General features: G+C 34.9%; 1 protein-coding gene across 3 annotated transcripts; it reads right to left on the reverse strand.

Annotated features, from left to right (window-relative positions):
* Positions 1-1,959: 1,959 nt before the first annotated feature.
* On the reverse strand, positions 1,960-22,297 carry LOC138320665 (acyl-CoA-binding domain-containing protein 5-like). 3 transcript variants are annotated; one of them, XM_069263811.1, is made up of 12 exons: positions 22,215-22,297; positions 18,896-19,016; positions 18,510-18,582; positions 17,490-17,546; positions 15,090-15,204; positions 12,880-13,035; positions 11,105-11,199; positions 10,412-10,880; positions 9,978-10,168; positions 6,028-6,057; positions 3,724-3,833; positions 1,960-2,960 (listed from the first exon to the last, which is right to left on the reverse strand). In XM_069263811.1, the coding sequence occupies exons 1-12, from the start codon at positions 22,279-22,281 to the stop codon at positions 2,948-2,950; spliced, it is 1,497 nt and encodes a 498-aa protein (XP_069119912.1). In that variant the 5' UTR covers positions 22,282-22,297; the 3' UTR covers positions 1,960-2,947. The 3 variants fall into 3 exon arrangements, with proteins under 3 accessions (XP_069119912.1, XP_069119914.1, XP_069119913.1); XM_069263813.1 differs by lacking the exon at positions 17,490-17,546; XM_069263812.1 differs by lacking the exon at positions 1,960-2,960 and having other exon boundaries at positions 3,720-3,833.
* Between the last annotated feature and the right edge of the window lie 562 nt (positions 22,298-22,859).

The following is a 22,859-nucleotide window of genomic DNA, read 5'->3' on the forward strand; positions in this document are numbered from 1 at the left end:
TGCATGTACTTCATTATCTGTCCCCACTCTCTCTAGACAATGCATGTACTTCATTATCTGGTCCCCACTCTCTCTAAACAATGCATGTACTTCATTATCTGTCCCCACTCTCTCTAAACAATGCATGTAGCTGATAGAAGGCAGCTCAAATAGCAACAAAAAGTAATCAAATTTACAATCTATCTTGATTATAAAACATAATTATCGTTATATACTTTGCTAATTACAGTCAAAGTACAACAAAACAACTCAATGAGATCGTGATTACATTTTCAGTTATCAAAATATTCCAGGATCAATCAGAGTCTCCAAGGTTTGCAAGTAGGACATAATGCTGGAATGTAGTGTTTCATGACATGTATTTTTACTCATTCAGCCTGGAGGACATATTTGAACTCTTCTGCTTTTGTATTCTGCTACTTTAAAAGTTGGAACTGTTCATTACAAATTTTCAGGGGTGAATGAGTTTGTAAGATTAGACAGTTTATCATCGACTTTGTGGAGCTGCTCACGTTTGTATACATAACCCAATTAATTGGGAATTTCTCTCAATAATGAGGAGCCAATAAAAAGTTCTAACAAAGCTTCAGGCAGAGATAAAATTAATACTGATTGACATACACATGAAAAGAAACCATACATAATATCACAGATATCTCTACAATATGTAACTTTAGTAGATGGAATAGATTGGAGTTGGATATCGGTTAAGTTTTAGCTTAATATTTCTTGACTTACTTCCATAATCATTTGTTTTTCGAAATTTACAAAAAGCAAAACAATGTAATAACATATATATTCACAAGACAAATTATCTCATTATGATAGACTGAGTTACTTCCCTTTGTTTCACTCTGTCAGTGCTGACTGAGATAAAAAAGGGAAGTAACTTTGGATGATCAAAATGAATGAAATTGGAGTGATTGGTGTGATTCTTCAGTAAATATCAAGTTTTCTACTTTCAACATAGCACAACCATAGCATAAAGCAATCAAAACAGATATAAATTCTGGAAATATATGGCATTCTAACCAGACTAACTAAAGTCACTTAGTTTCCATCACATAGGAGAATATATACACACCTGTAACTATCAGGTGAGCAAACAGGTGAGACAGCAAGCTGTATCATACACATATCCACACAAAAAATAACACATTCACACAATCTTAGCATTGCATGTATCACAAGCATATATACATATCATCCACAAAAATACTCATTCCCATCAATGATTCACAGATATGTTTTTTTACATGCTCAAGGTTTTGAAGAGGTGTACAAAACATTTCATTTGTAAAATTTAGGAAAGTTTTGTAAATAATGTTTTGAATATTCATATAGGCTTTAAAAACATTTAATAATACTTTGGTCTCTTATCTGCCAAAGTGGCAGAGTGACTACATTATTGAATAATAATAAAAAAAACTAATACAATCTTCATTTTGCCATAGACATATTTTAGTTCAATGCTTTGACAATATAATATGAAAAAACTTCATTTTTAATTAATTAGTGGACAACACTTGATTACACTGCAAAGAATTACAATTTGGAAAGGAGAATATTTACACCACGACTTTTAATTATCTTTCATCACAGAAAATATAATGAACTGTCACAATCAAAGTAGCATAGAGGTGTGTTAGGATTTCAAGAGATAGAATCTCATTTATCTTTAAAATTATATATATTTTTTTTAAAATTCTGATCATCATCCAGTATCAACTAACAAAAAAGAATCATTACTTTTGCACCTGTGATGATACCAATATTTCCGTCTTTGCATATTACAGAGTTAGCTCCCTTGTGGGTAGGTATCCATTGCGATGTTATTATTTTGTGAGCCCAATTTACACTTTTTTCTCCAAAAAGTATGACACTTGCAAACACAAGACGTCACAATCAATACATACTCGCATGGGCTCATAAGTCTTTAATATAAAAATACAGAATAGGATGACAACTAGGTTGTGGTTAGACATGATTTGTTTGTGTACCCATCAGACTCCAGCGTCAGTACTCAGTACTAATCTAAGATATATGATGACAACTAGGTTGTGGTTAGACATGATTTGTTTGTGTACCCATCAGACTCCAGCGTCAGTCAGTACTCAGTACTAATCTAAGATATATGATGACAACTAGGTTGTGGTTAGACATGATTTGTTTGTGTACCCATCAGACTCCAGCGTCAGTACTCAGTACTAATCTAAGATATATGATGACAACTAGGTTGTGGTTAGACATGATTTGTTTGTGTACCCATCAGACTCCAGCGTCAGTACTCAGTACTAATCTAAGATATATGATGACAACTAGGTTGTGGTTAGACATGATTTGTTTGTGTAACCATCAGACTCCAGCGTCAGTACTCAGTACTAATCTAAGATATAGGATGACAACTAGGTTGTGGTTAGACATGATTTGTTTGTGTACCCATCAGACTCCAGTGTCAGTACTCAGTACTAATCTAAGATATAGGATGACAACTAGGTTGTGGTTAGACATGATTTGTTTGCGTACCCATCAGACTCCAGCATCAGTACTCAGTACTAATCTAAGATATATGATGCCGACTAGGTTGTGGCAAGACATGATTTGTTTGTGTACCCATCAGAATCCAGTATCCCCTTCACATATCAGTACTCAGTAATCTAAGATATAATTTGTTTGTGTACCCATCAGACTCCAGCTTCCCCTTCACATGTCAGTACTCAGTAATCTAAGTATAGTATGCCAACTAGACATGATTTGTTTGTGTACCCATCAGACTCCAGCTTCCCCTTCACATGTCAGTACTCAGTAATCTAAGTATAGTATGCCAACTAGACATGAGATGTATCCATCAGACTCCAGCATTACCATCAGTCAGTACTAATCTTTGATGTCACAGTTACAGTAATGATTTGGCACTTGATTTGGTTTTTACTCTGTAAAATCATCTTTATCGGTTATTTCTGAAATAGAAAAGATATACAAGTAAGTTCCCTTTAAATGTAGTAATTACACAGCTAATATATTAATGCCATGCAAAATCGTTCTGTCTGATATACACTTACATCTCAGCACAGTGATTTTTAAGGTACATTTGGGGCCAAATAAATGCATGCCCCTTCCCCTTGAGAAATTTTGCTGTATTTTCCCAATTTCATGTAAACATTTTCCCAAATAAAGAAAAACTCTCTAAAATATACATTTTTGAAGAAAGATGCAATGTAGTGTTTTTTCCCAATTGAAAAGGTACAGGTCCCTGAAATTAATGAGTAAGAAAATCCCCGCATCAACTTAGTCTATGGTGCAGTTGTTAAACTTGTAAACTTACTTTCTTTCATGTTAGATTTACTTTCATGAACTTTGCGAAAGTTTATCAACCAAACTTAAATACATGTACACCTCACTATAATATAAAGAAAAGTATTTTCATGCAACTAAAAGAAATTTTTGTGAAATTATTTTGAAATAGAAATCGCAAAATTGAATAGCTGCAAAAGAAATTTGGTTAACAATAAGTAGCGGAAAGTATGGTCTGAAGCGAACCATTTCAAATACATTGTACAAGATCTTCTAAACAAATGATATTAACTCTGACATGTCTAATCAATGTTATTACAATCACAGGTAAATCTCAGTTTCAACATGTCGCTCTTTCTCTATAAAAACAATTTTTTTTTATATATTCTCAAAAAATCCACAATACAGTGTTTATATACAGTACTTTACCTCCTTCTCCTGAACATCCTTGTTAACAACCAGTGAACAACAAACGGCCAAACAAACACAAAGAAAAATGTCCTCCCAGTCAACGTAGGAAAAGGCCACCATTTTGAATTCTGTCAATATTAAAGACAATTAATTACAATAATATCTTATTCAAATCAAAAATCTTGACTCTTTTTATAATATTTTGAACAATTATAACATTGATCAGCAGACAGGCAAGTTATAACAATTATCAGCAGACGGTCAAGTTATAACAATTATCAGCAGACGGTCAAGTTATAACAATTATCAGCAGACGGTCAAGTTATAACAATTATCAGCAGACGGTCAAGTTATAACAATTATCAGCAGATGGTCAAGTTATAACAATTATCAACAGACGGTGAAGTTATAACAATTATCAGCAGACGGTCAAGTTATAACAATTATCAACAGACGGCCAAGTTATAACAATTATCAGCAGACCGTCAAGTTAATTATCAACAGACGGTCAAGTTATAACAATTATCAGCAGACGGTCAAGTTATAACAATTATCAGCAGACTGTCAAGTTATAACAATTATCAGCAGACTGTCAAGTTATAACAATTATCAGCAGACGGTCAAGTTATAACAATTATCAGCAGACGGTCAAGTTATAACAATTATCAGCAGACTGTCAAGTTATAACAATTATCAGCAGACTGTCAAGTTATAACAATTATCAGCAGACTGTCAAGTTATAACAATTATCAGCAGACTGTCAAGTTATAATAATTATCAGCAGACTGTCAAGTTATAACAATTATCAGCAGACTGTCAAGTTATAACAATTATCAGCAGACGGTCAAGCTATAACAATTATCAGCAGACTGTCAAGTTATAACAATTATCAGCAGACTGTCAAGTTATAACAATTATCAGCAGACTGTCAAGTTATAACAATTATCAGCAGACTGTCAAGTTATAACAATTATCAGCAGACTGTCAAGTTATAACAATTATCAGCAGACTGTCAAGTTATAACAATTATCAGCAGACTGTCAAGTTATAACAATTATCAGCAGACTGTCAAGTTATAACAATTATCAGCAGACTGTCAAGTTATAACAATTATCAGCAGACTGTCAAGTTATAACAATTATCAGCAGACTGTCAAGCTATAACAATTATTCATTCAAGAAACAATATAGCCAGTATAACAATTATCAGCAACTGTCAAGTTATAACAATTATCAGCAGACTGTCAAGTTATAACAATTATCATCAGACTGTCAAGCAGACTGTCAAGTTATAACAATTATTAGCAGACGGCCAAGTTATAACAATTATTAGCAGACGGCCAAGTTATAACAATTATCAGCAGACTGTCAAGTTATAACAATTATCAGCAGACTGTCAAGTTATAATAATTATCAGCAGACTGTCAGGTTCTAACAATTATCAGCAGACGGTCAAGTTATAACAATTATCAGCAGACTGTCAAGCTATAATAATTATTAGCAGACTGTCAAGCTATAACAATTATCAGCAGACTGTCAAGTTATAATAATTATCAGCAGACTGTCAGGTTCTAACAATTATCAGCAGACGGTCAAGTTATAACAATTATCAGCAGACTGTCAAGCTATAATAATTATCAGCAGACTGTCAAGCTATAATAATTATCAGCAGACTGTCAAAAGCTATAACATAGCTCCTTGCTTGGTAGTGTTACATTCTTTAAATCAAGGATGTACAGCTGTTAAAGTTGTCTTTGTATCTCAAGTAGATAGACATGGCATAGATATCAGCATACAAATGTATGTAGGATGCATTGTTGTTACATTTACATATACAAGTTTTGCCTACCTTGTACATGTATTTATAATATCAAGTTTTGTTTTTGAATCTGCATATAACATCTACAGATAGTCCGTTACATGTTCATGTAAAATTCTTTAAACTGATTCAAAAATTTAAGAGGATATGTACAATTTATTTTTTGTACATTTATAAAATATGATATTTTCCCAAGTAATAAAATATTTTAATAAATATTGTCCAATATATCCAACAAACTTATAGCAGAAGCTAGTATAAAATTCAGACAAAGGGACCTGGGCTATATACCCAGTATTTCATTCTATTTTTTTTGAAGTCAAATGCATATGGTGGTTAATCTTTGGAGGACTTTGTAATATAAAATTGTGTTTATAATGTTAACTTTTGTGATCTCTATTAATATCTCCACTGCCCTCCACCTCCTCTAATCTAACCAATCAACTGTGGGAATAACTATATAAGGTACAATAGGAATAGGTGTAGTAAGAAGATAGTGCATACCCAAACAGTTCTTGGTTTTCTTTGATCACTCTGAAAATGAAAACATGTCTGATTATTTCTGGCTGATTAACCATATCCAGCAATTCAAAATTTATATATCATTCTTATTTTCATGTATGGTACATTCTTATTTTCATGTATGGTACATTCTTATTTTCATGTATGGTACATTCTTATTTTCATGTATGGTACATTCTTATTTTCATGTATGGTACATGCATTCAATTTTAATCAATTTTATTGATAATAAACAAATTGGGCAACAGACTTAGCCTTTATGCACATGCATTCAGATTTGGCATTACACACTAAACACAACTTACTATCATATGATTATAAAATTACAATTTGTAATTTGTCTTCTTCGAAATGCTTACTCCTAAATCATTCTCATTTTAGTATGATTATATTTTAAATACTTGTTATTCATTCAAAGTAATGACCTAAAATATCTTATTTCAGATGGACAATCCTGTTGTCTTGTTAAACATATACTGGTTATAAGATATCTGAAATCTTAGGATGTGGATTCAGTGTTGATAGCCTATAGAGATACCAATATGATGTATCATTATACGTCCAATTCATACATTTTGTTTTCATTTCGTTTCGTACCAGCATGTAGGAGCCTAAGGTGTCATGTTATCCTATATTCCATGTTTTTACCTGTGGTGTGTTTTTTAGCAATGTTGACTCCACACTGTCCAGAAGTGCCAGTATGTAGGAGTCTATGAAGGTGTCCTATTATCCTATATTCCATGTTTTTACCTGTGGTGTGTTTTTTAGTAATGTTGACTCCACACTGTCCAGACGTGCCAGTATGTAGGAGTCTAAGAAGGTGTCCTATTATCCTATATTCCATGTTTTTACCTGTGGTGTGTTTTTTAGTAATGTTGACTCCACACTGTCCAGACGTGCCAGTATGTAGGAGTCTATGAAGGTGTCCTATTATCCTATATTCCATGTTTTTACCTGTGGTGTGTTTTTTTAGTAATGTTGACTCCACACTGTCCAGACGTGCCAGTATGTAGGAGTCTATGAAGGTGTCCTATTATCCTATATTCCATGTTTTTACCTGTGGTGTGTTTTTTAGTAATGTTGACTCCACACTGTCCAGACGTGCCAGTATGTAGGAGTCTATGAAGGTGTCCTATTATCCTATATTCCATGTTTTTACCTGTGGTGTGTTTTTTAGTAATGTTGACTCCACACTGTCCAGACGTGCCAGTATGTAGGAGTCTATGAAGGTGTCCTATTATCCTATATTCCATGTTTTTACCTGTGGTGTGTTTTTTTTAGTAATGTTGACTCCACACTGTCCAGACGTGCCAGTATGTAGGAGTCTATGAAGGTGTCCTATTATCCTATATTCCATGTTTTTACCTGTGGTGTGTTTTTTAGTAATGTTGACTCCACACTGTCCAGACGTGCCAGTATGTAGGAGTCTATGAAGGTGTCCTATTATCCTATATTCCATGTTTTTACCTGTGGTGTGTTTTTTTAGTAATGTTGACTCCACACTGTCCAGACGTGCCAGTATGTAGGAGTCTATGAAGGTGTCCTATTATCCTATATTCCATGTTTTTACCTGTGGTGTGTTTTTTTAGTAATGTTGACTCCACACTGTCCAGACGTGCCAGTATGTAGGAGTCTATGAAGGTGTCCTATTATCCTATATTCCATGTTTTTACCTGTGGTGTGTTTTTTTAGTAATGTTGACTCCACACTGTCCAGACGTGCCAGTATTTAGGAGTCTATGAAGGTGTCCTATTATCCTATATTCCATGTTTTTACCTGTGTGTGTGTTTTTTAGTAATGTTGACTCCACACTGTCCAGACGTGCCAGTATGTAGGAGTCTATGAAGGTGTCCTATTATCCTATATTCCATGTTTTTACCTGTGGTGTGTTTTTTTAGTAATGTTGACTCCACACTGTCCAGACGTGCCAGTATTTAGGAGTCTATGAAGGTGTCCTATTATCCTATATTCCATGTTTTTACCTGTGGTGTGTTTTTTAGCAATGTTGACTCCACACTGTCCAGCCGTGCCTGTATGTAGGAGTCTATGAAGGTGTCCTATTATCCTATATTCCATGTTTTTACCTGTGGTGTGTTTTTTTTAGCAATGTTGACTCCACACTGTCCAGCCGTGCCTGTATGTAGGAGTCTATGAAGGTGTCCTATTAACCTATATTCCATGTTTTTACCTGTGGTGTGTTTTTTAGCAATGTTGACTCCACACTGTCCAGCCGTGCCTGTATGTAGGAGTCTATGAAGGTGTCCTATTAACCTATATTCCATGTTTTTTACCTGTGGTGTGTTTTTTTTAGCAATGTTGACTCCACACTGTCCAGGCGTGCCAGTATGTAGGAGTCTATGAAGGTGTCCTATTATCCTATATTCCATGTTTTTACCTGTGGTGTGTTTTTTAGTAATGTTGACTCCACACTGTCCAGACGTGCCAGTATGTAGGAGTCTATGAAGGTGTCCTATTATCCTATATTCCATATTTTTACCTGTGGTGGTGTTTTTTTAGTAATGTTGACTCCACACTGTCCAGACGTGCCAGTATGTAGGAGTCTATGAAGGTGTCCTATTATCCTATATTCCATGTTTTTTACCTGTGGTGTGTTTTTTAGTAATGTTGACTCCACACTGTCCAGCCGTGCCAGTATGTAGGAGTCTAAGAAGGTGTCCTATTATCCTATATTCCATGTTTTTACCTGTGGTGTGTTTTTTAGTAATGTTGACTCCACACTGTCCAGACGTGCCAGTATGTAGGAGTCTAAGAAGGTGTCCTATTATCCTATATTCCATGTTTTTACCTGTGGTGTGTTTTTTAGTAATGTTGACTCCACACTGTCCAGACGTGCCAGTATGTAGGAGTCTATGAAGGTGTCCTATTATCCTATATTCCATGTTTTTACCTGTGGTGTGTTTTTTTTTAGTAATGTTGACTCCACACTGTCCAGACGTGCCAGTATTTAGGAGTCTATGAAGGTGTCCTATTATCCTATATTCCATGTTTTTACCTGTGGTGTGTTTTTTAGTAATGTTGACTCCACACTGTCCAGACGTGCCAGTATGTAGGAGTCTAAGAAGGTGTCCTATTATCCTATATTCCATGTTTTTACCTGTGGTGTGTTTTTTAGTAATGTTGACTCCACACTGTCCAGACGTGCCAGTATGTAGGAGTCTATGAAGGTGTCCTATTATCCTATATTCCATGTTTTTACCTGTGGTGTGTTTTTTAGTAATGTTGACTCCACACTGTCCAGACGTGCCAGTATGTAGGAGTCTAAGAAGGTGTCCTATTATCCTATATTCCATGTTTTTAGCTGTGGTGTGTTTTTTAGCAATGTTGACTCCACACTGTCCAGACGTGCCAGTATGTAGGAGTCTAAGAAGGTGTCCTATTATCCTATATTCCATGTTTTTACCTGTGGTGTGTTTTTTAGTAATGTTGACTCCACACTGTCCAGACGTGCCAGTATGTAGGAGTCTATGAAGGTGTCCTATTATCCTATATTCCATGTTTTTACCTGTGGTGTGTTTTTTAGTAATGTTGACTCCACACTGTCCAGCCGTGCCTGTATGTAGGAGTCTATGAAGGTGTCCTATTATCCTATATTCCATGTTTTTACCTGTGGTGTGTTTTTTAGCAATGTTGACTCCACACTGTCCAGCCGTGCCTGTATGTAGGAGTCTATGAAGGTGTCCTATTATCCTATATTCCATGTTTTTACCTGTGGTGTGTTTTTTTAGTAATGTTGACTCCACACTGTCCAGACGTGCCAGTATTTAGGAGTCTATGAAGGTGTCCTATTATCCTATATTCCATGTTTTTACCTGTGGTGTGTTTTTTAGCAATGTTGACTCCACACTGTCCAGACGTGCCAGTATGTAGGAGTCTATGAAGGTGTCCTATTATCCTATATTCCATGTTTTTACCTGTGGTGTGTTTTTTAGTAATGTTGACTCCACAGTATCCAGACGTGCCAGCACTCTGTTCATATCCTGTTGTAGCTGAGCTAATGTGACAGCCAGATGGTCGTCTCCTCTGGTCTGGGGCTGGACCTGACTACGTCCACCAGGGCCAGAGACTCCAGGATCACCTGTCCCACCCTCGGCCATAAATAAACCTGTACATAAACATACATTTATCTCAATAGCCAATAATATATTTTGTGTGTAACATTATTATTTCATTGTAATTTAAGCATGGCACAAGTTTCCATTTTTTATTTACGTACCTCTTAAAATTCAACAAGAGCTTTTATATATAATTCACTACAAACACCAGCAATAATTTCATTATGATAAGACCAAGCCATCATTAAACTTTTACAATGTTTTACCTCTGCCTTCAACATTCTCTAATTTACCTGTTCTGGCCCCTGTTCCATTCTGCTGCGTATGGTTCCTTGAGAGTGGTCTCCCCTGGCCTTTACTTCCCACTATTTTACTACGAGCACCAATATTTTCTGCCTGTCTAGACACAGAATCGTCCAATGAACTTGTTGATCCGTCATGGTAATCACTCTCCAAGGAAACATTCTGTGAGTCTGGTGACGCACCATGTGCTAACATACTGTCAGATAATTGTCTTGTACTGCTCTGTATACCATGGAATGGAAAAGTTGGTGGAATGTTTAGCTGTTCGTTTGTGTTGAGGTTTGTTTTTGATATCGGAGACATGATCTCACGAGTGATTTGGTCTCCGGAGTGAACTGTCATACTGCTGTTAAAATGGACGTGGTTCCCAGCCTTACCTCCCTTGATGGGTGTCGACACGTTTCCTATAGTTTGACTAGAAATGATTTCCTCTACCTCTCGAGGCGGTGACTCCGAATCCTATATAGAAAAAAATGCTGTATTTTACCATTTTCTACAAGGTATTATCATCAAGGTGAACAATTCTTAAATGTTACACTACTTAATGAATAGTCATCCACTTACATAATATCTTCAATCAAAATTTTTATCTGGGAGGCATCTTATATAAATGATCAATCCTTAAAACGTGACGTGTGTGGGGGGGGGGGGGAATTATTATTGTATAAATGGTCATGTCATACCTGTGAGGGATGGTCAGATGTATCACAAAACTCCTCGTCACTCTCGCTGTTACTAGACACATCGTCCACACCATTGGTCAGAGGAGGTGATAAGGCTACAAACATGTCCAGGAAACTTATAATTGCTGTACTCATAATGCACAAGTCTCACTTCAAAAAGATAGGATGAAAATTTTGTTTACTGTACATCCCTAGTAAATATTCACTTACCACAAATGCAAAATGATTTTGTTACTTCATTTTTTTTGGTATAAAACATTTCCTTTTGAGAAAGCAGCAAAATAGCATTTTTTACCTGCTTCAGTTGTAAAATATCCAAAGTATATATAACAAGAAAGATAGGGAAAAAAGTCCATTATGATTGATAAACAAAAAGGAGAAAAAATATTCAAGGATTTAATAATCTGAATACAATTATTATGTAATGGAGATTAACTATCAGTGTCCTATTATGTATTTGCATATTTTAGAGTTATCTACTGTGTGGGTAGGTATTGATTGTGACATCAAGTTTTTGCAAGCGTCATACTTTTCGAAGAAAACAGTGTAATTTGCCCTCACAAAATAATACATTGCAATCACAGGGACTTGTAACGTAGGTTGTGAGAAAGTCTGTTGTGTATACATGTGTACTAGGCCTATATACTATATAAAAGGACAAGGGAACCAACGACTCGCTTGGAAGAGGTACACCTGCCTCTACAAAAGTCGCCCGTATTCCGTCAAACATGGATAAATATGTACATATATAATACCAATACATTCTTAAATAAATTTTCGACATGGAAAACACAACATCAATCACAATATAATATATTAATATACCTTTATTTCACTATGAACGTGGAAAATACAGTCAGATTTCCTCGCTGTCTTTTTGCTTGTCCACTGAAATCTAGGTTAAACACGTTTGAGTGGATATTGTGTACCCCATACCCGGACCCGAACTGGAAACCCCATATACACAGTGCCTGTATACTAAAAGCTACAATATTAATGTGGTAACGGTAAAGTAAAATATTAGAGTCTCGACTTAAGTTAGATTCTTCAATTAATGATACGTGTATTTCAAATAAAGGTACTTCTAAGAACCTTAACCATGAAACTTAATTTATACAGAGTCTGAGTACAGAATTTCAGTGCAGTAGCGGGTAAGGGCGAGTACACTAAAAAGGTACCCATCATCAATTACAATATGGCGGATTATACGAACAAGAGTTGAGTGCTGGATAAAGAAAGTGTGATTCCTCGCTTAGTTGTTGGATTGGATTAATGAAAGCATTATGGGAGATAGCCTATTTGTATTTGCAATGGGAAAATATCACCAGAAAATGAAATGAATGCATACAAAATTTGTTACAAGGGAATACGAGTACCTTTGACCTAGATTTCACTGGACAGGCATAACGACAGTGAGGATATCTGACTGCATTTTCCACGTTCATAATGAAATAAAGGTATGTTAATATATTATTTCGTGTCTGAAAATGTGTTTTCCGTATCGAAAATTTATTTAAGAATATATTAGTATTAAATATATACATATTTATCTATGTTTGACGGAATACCGGCGACTTTTGTAGAGGCAGTTGTACCTCTTCCAAGCGAGTCATTGGTTCCCTTGTCCTTTTATATAGTATAGGCCTAGTACACATGTATACACAACAGACTTTCTCACAACCTAAGTTACAAGTCCCTGTGATTGCAATGGATACCTACCCACAAGGGAGCTAACTCTGTAATATGAAAAAACAGAATAAGTAAACTGGGATTACCATCTGTCAACTGTCCTTGATCAGCCTCGTTCCTACTCAGCCTATCCTCCAGTTCATCTGTCCTCAAATCCTCAGGATTCTGTGCCTCATTTTCCTCCTGCCGGTGTGCTATGTCTACTCTCATGGAATGGTCAAGGTCAAGGTCCTGTTGATCACCTGTAATAGAGTAAATGTAGAGGAGCACAAAGTGTAATACGGTCAAGGTCAAGGTCCTGTTGATCACCTGTAATAGAGTAAATGTAGAGGAGTACCAAGTGTAACATGGTCAAGGTCAAGGTCCTATTGATCACCTGTAATAGAGTACGGTAAACCTTCGGTTAGTTCGAACAAAATTAAATAAATATTGATGGACCAGTTCGAATTATCCGAAATTAAGCTTCAGGAAAAAATCGTGAGTTCGAACTATCCGAGTTGAAATCGGTAAAAACCAGTTTGGGTACCAATGTATCTGGCATAAGAAATGTAAGGCAGAAAAAGCAGGAAAAGTATTTAGTTTCCTGAAGATTATATATTCAATCATTTTCTCGTAAACATGAGCATTTAATATTGGTGAATTTATAATTAATTGCGTAGCAGAAGCCGCATGCATATGTGCACGTGGACAAGGCCCCAAACAGCACCGTTTTTTACATTCATTTCGTAAAATTAGGTCACAATCTCACTGTGAGTGTCAGATTGTCCAAAACCCGATTGCATATTGTCTGCTTCTAAAATTACGTAAATAGTTAATAGTTTTAACCTGATGAAAAGCTACGTATCTATTGTTCAATTACCCAACATGTGGATTGTTTTGGCTGGAGCTGAATATGTAATCACACCCACTTGCTATGACCCAGCGGCTGGCTTTTGATGCTCGCTGTGACACCTCGTAACTGGCCTGTCCAAGCCAGCGTGAGGCACATGTTTACAGGTAATTTAACACCTTGATTGGCTGATTAAAGAGATAGATTGAATGCATATTTTAATGTCGACTTAAACTGATATCCGTATCTAGATTGGACTTAACAAACATTGGCGATTTCTTCCACGTGTTTCCATCAGGTACAGCGAATTTAAATATACATTGTCGGGGCCTAAGATTAAACATTTGGCCTACGATATATATCGGCATAAATAATTTTGATTTATAGCTTAAAATGTTCATTACTTATCTGTCGTATGGTCATTATAATGATCATTTATACAATCTTTATTCCAAACATCAAAACTGTTGCAATATGCAAAATATATCGCCGTTTTTGGGGACCCCATTGCGCCGATTTGCCGACAAAAATCTTACTTTTACGTTCATTATTTGAGGTGTTCGAACTATCCGAAATAGGATTGATTATAAAAAGTCAGTGTTTGAACTATCACTAGCTAAAAAAATACTGTTTTTCTGGAAAAAATTCTGTGTTCGAACTATCAGGCGGTTCGAATTAACCAGAGGTTTACCGTAAATGTAGAGGAGTACCAAGTGTAACATGGTCAAGGTCCTGTTAATCACCTGTAATAGAGTAAATGTAGAGGAGTACCAAGTGTAACATGGTCAAGGTCCTGTTGATCACTTGTAATAGAGTAAATGTAGAGGAGTACCAAGTGTAACATGGTCAAGGTCAAGGTCCTGTTGATCACCTGTAATAGAGTAAATGTAGAGGAGTACCAAGTGTAACATTGTCAAGGTCAAGGTCCTGTTGATCACCTGTAATAGAGTAAATGTAGAGGAGTACCAAGTGTAACATTGTCAAGGTCAAGGTCCTGTTGATCACCTGTAATAGAGTAAATGTAGAGGAGTACCAAGTGTAACATGGTCAAGGTCCTGTTGATCACCTGTAATAGAATCAATGTAGAAAAGTACCAAGCGTAACATGGTCAAGGTCCTGCTGATCACCTGTAATAGAATAAATGTAAAGGAGTACCAAGTGTAACATGGTCAAGGTCAAGGTCGTGATAATCACCTCTATTAGAAGTCACCTAGCGCAACATATTAAAGTTTAATTGTTCCTATTGCATTAATAGATTGAAGGGGTTTCAATTTTACCAAAAATATCTTTCTAATTTATGTCTACAAAAATATTCATGATAAATAAATTATAATCAATCGAAACAGAAACAAAGAATTTGATTTCACTATTATTAAATTTCCTTTTTTTTGTGTCATCTTAAGCGATAGACCAATGGAAACACCTTATTGGCCATGACCACCCTCAACAAACATTGTGTATAAATACCTTCGAAGGCAACATCTTCAGCTGTAGGCATCTTCTCATCAACAGCCTCGTAGAAATCACCCAGTTTGGCCATGAAGTCCCTGACGACCTGATCCTGGGGCATCGTCTCCACAATCTACAGTGTACAAAGAAAAACATTAGAGTTTATAGTAATGATAATTATATCTGGTTACAGAACACATATCACGTCAAATCTCAAGATTCAATTACCGGGTAGCTGTAAATAAATGAAAAAGCTAGTATCGAAATGAGGAAAAATAACTAACTAATTTGTGCACATTGTTTCCTGAGAAAGATAACTCACAAAGAGCATTATCCTTAGTACTGGTCTATTATATGCATCTAATATTACAGTGTAATAAGTACTGGTCTATCATATATATGAAACCCTGGTCAATACTAGCCGCAATAGATCGCTCGGCTAGAGAGAACTTCTCTTTAGCTCGATCGGTTGAGCGTCAGACTAGTAATCCAGAGGTCCCGAGTTCGATCCCTGGCAGAGGCAGGTATTAAATTTATTGTAAATCCTGCACCCTGTTACATTGGCGCCCATGTAGGGACTCGGGAATGATACTTCACGATACCTGCGAAGGAATCGTTGTGACCCCTGGAAACTCGAGGACGAGTTGATTCCTGGAGGGGGAGTATGAAACCCTGGTCAATACTAGCCGCAATAGATCGCTCGGCTAGAGAGAACTTCTCTTTAGCTCGATCGGTTGAGCGTCAGACTAGTAATCCAGAGGTCCCGAGTTCGATCCCTGGCAGAGGCAGGTATTAAATTTATTGTAAATCCTGCACCCTGTTACATATATCTAATATTACAGTGTAATTAGTACTGGTCTATTATATACATCTAATATTACAGTGTAATTAGTACTGGTCTATTATATATATCTAATATTACAGTGTAATAAGTACTGGTCTATCATATATATCTAATATTACAGTGTAATTAGTACTGGTCTATTATATATATCTAATATTACAGTGTAATAAGTACTGGTCTCATACAGACCAGTACTGGTCTATCATATATATCTAATATTACAGTGTAATTAGTACTGGTCTATTATATATATCTAATATTACAGTGTAATAAGTACTGGTCTATCATATATATCTAATATTACAGTGTAATTAGTACTGGTCTATTATATATATCTAATATTACAGTGTAATAAGTACTGGTCTGTCATATATATCTAATATTACAGTGTAATTACAAACTGATTAGCAGACCAACAGACCATGCACAGAAGATGAGAGTATGTTCTTTTAAACTTGGAAATATTGTTTTAATTATCTAATTGCCACAGGTTAATCGTCTACATGACTTCACCTACCTAACTAGGATTTTTCTCACTGACTGAAGTCAGTGTTCTGTCGCCAAAGTTTTAAGTTTTGACATTTAAATATATTGATTAAATTGCTAATCAGTTCAATATATACATATAGTTCATATATGTGTATTCCTTTTACAACATCTGAAGTTTTCTAAAACTAATATTAACTTCTCAGCTAGAAATTATTTATGCTCAGTTTTAAAATTGTTATGTATTCTTTGATTCTGGAGCTTAGCTTTGGGGTCTGGATTAGGTACAAAAAATAGCCACCACCAGATCTATAGATAGGTTTTTATTTATACCAACAGACTGAAATGCATCAGAGATATTATCTCCAATGAAAATGCTTTAAACTTATTATTTGACTATGAATTTACAAACTAGTATACCTGTTCAACAAACCAGAACAATAGAACATGATGAACTATTGAGATTTTACCATACTGCTGTATATAAAGTGTAATCCACCTGATATATAGTCACTTCACACTAGAGAAACATGACTTTGGGCATATTTCATTGGTTGTAGTGAGTGGACATTGTGATGTCGTAACAGTAACAATGACAATATGGCTGCCTCCATTGGCATTTTTTCAACACATATTGACTTTAGAACATTAAATTATGTTCTTGTAGTTATGTGATAAAAAATATCTAAATTTGTTTTCATTTCATATCAATTCAGTTCAATTCTGTATAACCTTAAACCATATGTAATTTAGAGTTCATCTGATATCAGCTTTGAAGAAAAAAACATATCTGAGAAACAAAAGTGTTGAAATTTTTAAGAACTGTGAAAAGGGTTTGGCAAGACCACCAAAAAACAACATGTTTCATTGGTACATCAGCTAAAATTTACAATTTCTTATGTCCATTTTTAATATCAGAAATCATTTCAAAATCATCTTGATATTGATTATCAAAGACATTGCTTTCAATGTATAAATGTATTGTCATATTGAATGTCTACATAGTGACAGCAGGGTTTTGCTGAAGAAACAAAGGAGACGTGCCTTGTGTACATTATCTACTGGTAAAAAAAGGAAGAGTTCCCTACCCCTTTATCTCCATTCTCATTCATTTGACGCATTTTTTCTGTGCAAATTTTGATACTCTGAAAGGTAACATTAAAGCTTTATTAGGTGAGGTTTGGGGAAAATAATTTACCAATATATTTCACATTGTAATCTAATCGTACATATATTCTTCAAGGTTTTCTTTAATTTTTGGAGTTATGTTTTATTATAATTGGGATTGATCTAGTTAAAATTTCATAACATATGAGCTGGGAATTGAAGCTTATTCTTACATATTGATATGTAATTAATCCATTGTTTGGTTTTTGTTTGCTGCTAGTTGCAGAAAGCAGTTATTTACCTATATACATGTAGCAAAAAGGAAGAGCCAAAGCAAAGCAACAGCCTTGATAAAAATGAAAGACTTTAAAAATTATTTTTAAAACATAGATGTTAAATATTACAATGGAATTTGACCTCATATTTATAAACTGATATTTAAAACTAATTCATTTCATTGTCTTCCACTCTTTCATGAATAATTTTCAATCTACATTGACCTTATAGCCCCGTATAAAAATACCTATATTAAGGTTTCCATGATATAGCTATAAGCACCATTGGATTTTCATTAATATCTTATTCCTCTCCAAGTACATATGCTGTTAGGAGAAACTTTAGAGAAATTTCTATTTCAAAGTTTAAAAATCAAAAAAAAAAAAAAAAAAAAAAAAAAATCCTTAAAGGTCAATGAGCTACAATTTACTAAAATTATTAGCTAAAGAAAATCAAAATGAGGAACTTCTAATGATCAATCTTCAGCACCAGCATGGTGTATGTAATTAAGTGAGTTACTTAAGTGTTTATAAAGTAAAAGGAACTTAAATAGGAGGAAGTAAAAGCAAGAGAACAAAATAATCATTCTTACATTTATACAAGTTTTAACAATGGATAATGTAAATCTATAATATTATGTTAAGTGTGTAAATGTCAGGAGGCATGTACTACTCTTGAGCACACAAAAGCACAATACATAAAGGACACACAGATCAATAAGAGACCTTTTTGAGTTCCTCCACATAGTTTGTCATGGCCTGCTCTGGTTCCATATCTCCTAGTTTGGTCCAAGCATCCCTAAAATACAAACAATCAACATTCAGATTGTATTTTGTCTGACAATGCCATGTTTGTTTAAGTTATTCTATTCCATCAGAAAGCTACTGGAGTGATTAGCTTTTTCTTTTTTGTTATAAGATAATATTTGAAATGTAGTAGTACAATAGGATGATTTTTTTATGTGATTTAAATAAGACACATTGGTATACAAATGAGATAAACAAACAAAATATCAATTTTAAACAATCACATTCTATTGCCTAATTGGATGAAATATTTTATCAAAATTAGGAAAAGCATATATTAAAAACTTGAAATAAAATTTGCGAACCATTTTTTCTTGGCGACCACATCCCATGCCCAAGGTTTAGGTTTTGTACATGGTCCTTCTGTTGCTTGTTTGTAGTATCCATAGAAGTTCAACATCATCTCGTACGACGGCTGGAAAGGTCCTGAATTAAAATAAATTATGGAAACATTTTAATAAATTGATATGCATGTATGGTAGTCAAAATCAGAAACGTATATTGTTTCTGTCAAATTTCTGTATACCCTCATCTTCAAAACAGCATACATAATTGTACATTATATACATCTGCATGTCCCATCAACATTCCAAAATGTATAACTACTAAGTAAAATGGTGACCACAAACACATACAATGTACAACTAGTGGGGAGGTGAAAGAAAGGTCTTTATTTTCATTTTTCTTATATATAAGCAACCCTTACAGTGACATTTTGTGTTTTTATATTAACAAGATTTGGGATAATGTTTCCAGTAAATGAAAGCTATAAGGTAATAGCTTCAATGACGTAGCTCTGAACGACGGACGGACAATTTCTGACATATGGTCCTCTTTAGAGCTACGATTCCGTCCCATTGACCGTAGGTTTGCAAAACATCCAGCAGTGAAGATGTTACATTTCATGTGTGTCATGTAAATTTGTAATTAAATTCCTGTCTAAATTATGTTTGTTAGCAAATTTAAATGTCTTGCGCTCCAAATATTGCAGTTAATACGCACCATATATGGAATGACATACAAAGTTTCACTCCAAAAGAAATATATATTATGTCACAGAGTTTTTAACGTGAATTCAAAAATTCTTTTTGGCTAAATTCCAAATAATATTTTCATTTGTACATGCAGACTCACAAGGTTTATTCTTAGTTTGTTGGGGTTTTTTAACTTCAAAAAGTATCACCTGTTGAGTGTTTCATTTCGTCATGGTTTCTGGTTAATCAAACATGGCGGCGTATTTGAACAGAACTATATATATGTGTGTTGTGTTTGCCTTGGATTTTACCACTAATAGTTGATGAAACATTATAATTGAAAGGTTTGTGAATTGAATATTGATCATAGTTGTCAGAACAATACAGTTAACATATGGATATTATATATCCAAAAAATATATTGGATCACATTGGGGTTTGCAACACTATAGGCAATGGGATGGAATTAATACCCTGTCGGGAATGGAGTGGAGACAGGGTATGATTATTCGTTCTATAAGGTTAGTGTAAACACAGCAAGACTATTCTTTATAATCTTAATTTTATTTAAATATGCGCCGTGTGAATCCTGTCTTATGAAGTAACAAACTCAAACTCGAAATAAGGCTACCTCAGTGGAGCATTGTTGTTGATTATTACACCATTTGTTTATTATATAATGTAGTGGGATTGGACTGGGACAATCATCCGTGATCAGGTCGCTCAGTCGGTACATCACTCGGCTAGTGTTTGGAGGGTCCCGGGTTTGAATCCAGGTCTGGCTGCAACATTTTCTCCTCTCCTATTACAGAATTGGCGCCCAACTAAATAACCCACGGTGGTGGTAGTGTTTCCCACAGGAAAAAAAAGGGCATGGTGCTAGGTTTTGAAAAGGGCACCTTGACCGCGATAAATAACCATCAGAGGGGCACAAAGGTTATATCGACAACTTCCAATACAAGGGAAAATCTTTAAAACTGTCTTGTTGTTTATTTAATTCTGGTTCAACTTAATATCACTTAAATGCTTTAAACTCTCCGATTTTCTAAGTAATATCAGGACATTTATTTAATTATTCTGGGTAAAAAAATGATTTTGGATATTGGAATCTATCGATCATATGATCATGACTATAATTGATTCACAAGAAAGATCTAAATTTCATTTATATTAATTAAAAGATTGGGAATAATGCCTTTATTTCAATCCTATTACCTTTATTTTAATATATCTTTATTGAAATATTAAAAATACTGTATAATTTAATTGAATAAGTTTACCATGTTTCAAAATAATGGATATTAAATTGAAATAATGTTCTTAAATTTACAAGCACTAAATTAAGATAATACAGATCATTGTTAAAGTAGTATTCAAAATGTAATTTATCTGAGAGAGAAAAAAGTAAATTTCTTTTTAATTTGATTTGTTTTAATTAATTTGCTATTAATTATTTTATTATTATTAATTTATTTTGTCCGAAAATAAATTCACACTGAAATTCTAAAAAAAATATACCATTTTCATTTTTAAAAACATGAATATTAGTAAATCCTGAATCCGGATCGACTATTACAATATACCCAAAATGGCGGCCATTACGATTGCAAAGCTTGTGACATTCATCAGTATAGATATGCCTATTAAACATTAAAAACGTGAGTAAATCATTTACAGTTGTAAACAGTATTTGTTTTTGTTGTAGTGCTCACTAGCTGTAGTCATAAAACTTAATGAAAGGCCAGCTGATTGTTTTCTAGGCTGCCGATCGGCTGCTTGACTTCAGCTTACGTAACTGTTAGGCCTAATACACAGACGTGAAAGTGACACCACAAGCCAAGGTGGAAATAGCCCAAGGCTGCTAATTAGGGCCACTGGGGTGTTGGTCATGGGGTCAGGAAGTGGTCACACCTCTTTTGTTTACTTAATTATCAAGTCACTGCCTGGTATTTTGGTAGTTTAGTAAACGTGTACTGGGGACAAACAGGGGCAGGGCGTTAGGTTATAGGGGCATGGCGTCAGGTAAAAAGGGCACAGTGCCATGCTAATCGGGGCTGTGGGAAACACTAAGTGGTGTTTGAAAGGGTCTCGTATGTCTTCAAGGGCGAAGACTTCGAGAAAGGAGAGAGGAGTGTTGGGGGATTGGACTGGGTCAATTATCGGTGACCATGCAGGTATCTCAGTCGGTAGAGCAATCAGCAAGTGATTGGAGGGTCCCGGGTTGGAATCCCGGTCTGGTCGCTTCATTTTCTCCTCTAATGTTACATTAAAATACATGTATGGCAATAAAATTAACACATGATAATCGTGTGAAAATTAAAAAAAAAATCTGTTTTCCTCAATTGTAACAAGTTGCAATCGTGTCCCCTACACCTCAAAAATATCCTGCAACTTTACTAAATATATATAACGTTAACATAAGTTATGACTCAGGCAGAATACGTTCCGGCAATGTTAGAAACAGAAACATATGCGTCTGTCTTTACATAGTCCTGTGTAGTTGAACTTTGTAATTTGTAGTAAAACATTGTGCAGTCGGTTCATTTGTGACTGATCAATACCAGCTCTGTTGGATCATGATAGATTAATTTAACAATAAACAAAATGTGTGCACAATATATAGTCCAGTGTTGCTAAATAACATACGCACCATTTTTTGGCAAACCATGGATAACTTTCACAGCGGCATCGAAACGCTCCTTTGGCGAGGTCGCCATTTTGGACTGTCACGTGATACCAGTCAACTCTAAAGTCTGAACCCACATGTCCGTTTATCCGGATGATTAATCATTAGAAAACCATCTTAGATTTCATAAAGATTGGCCAAAGTGGTTAAAACTATTTGAACGTGCAAATTCCTTTCGGAACAAGGACGTATATGAGACTCTTAAGGTTGCTTCGGACAAACCCCAAACCATTTCTTAAAATAATTTAAAAAAAAGTTGAATCAGTAATCGGGATCAATTGTTTTTTGGTTTGTCATACTTATTTTGCTATGTCGAGCGATGATTTTAAAATTATTTTCAATATGAACATGTATGTAACACTACATGTGTATGTGTGTGAATTTGCCATCGTGATATTATCTGTCAATCCTTCTTGTATTCACTCTTTCTGTTCTTTATATGTTCATGCACATGTATTTATTATATAGTTTATCAAACAGGAAAGTCGTTCTATAATCATGACTCATGAGTGTGACTATTGTTTGAATTTGTCGCATGACAAATAACCAGACGACCCAAGGGCTTACGCGGTCACCTGAGTTACTATGCATAAAATTTAACAAAATGGA

This window comes from Argopecten irradians, chromosome 4 (assembly GCF_041381155.1).
Source record: "Argopecten irradians isolate NY chromosome 4, Ai_NY, whole genome shotgun sequence".
In the NCBI taxonomy this organism is placed as follows: Eukaryota; Metazoa; Mollusca; class Bivalvia; order Pectinida; family Pectinidae; genus Argopecten; species Argopecten irradians.

Bases quoted from the DNA above. Each gene is read 5' to 3' on its own strand.
- LOC138320665 (XM_069263811.1), bottom strand. From the start codon at position 22,281: ATGGCGACCTCGCCAAAGGAGCGTTTCGATGCCGCTGTGAAAGTTATC. The intron at 10,169-10,411 runs GTAAATTAGAGA...GTTTATGTACAG, and splicing joins TGGAACAGGGGCCAGAACAG to GTTTATTTATGGCCGAGGGT. The intron at 3,834-6,027 runs GTATGCACTATC...TAATATTGACAG, and splicing joins GAAAACCAAGAACTGTTTGG to AATTCAAAATGGTGGCCTTT.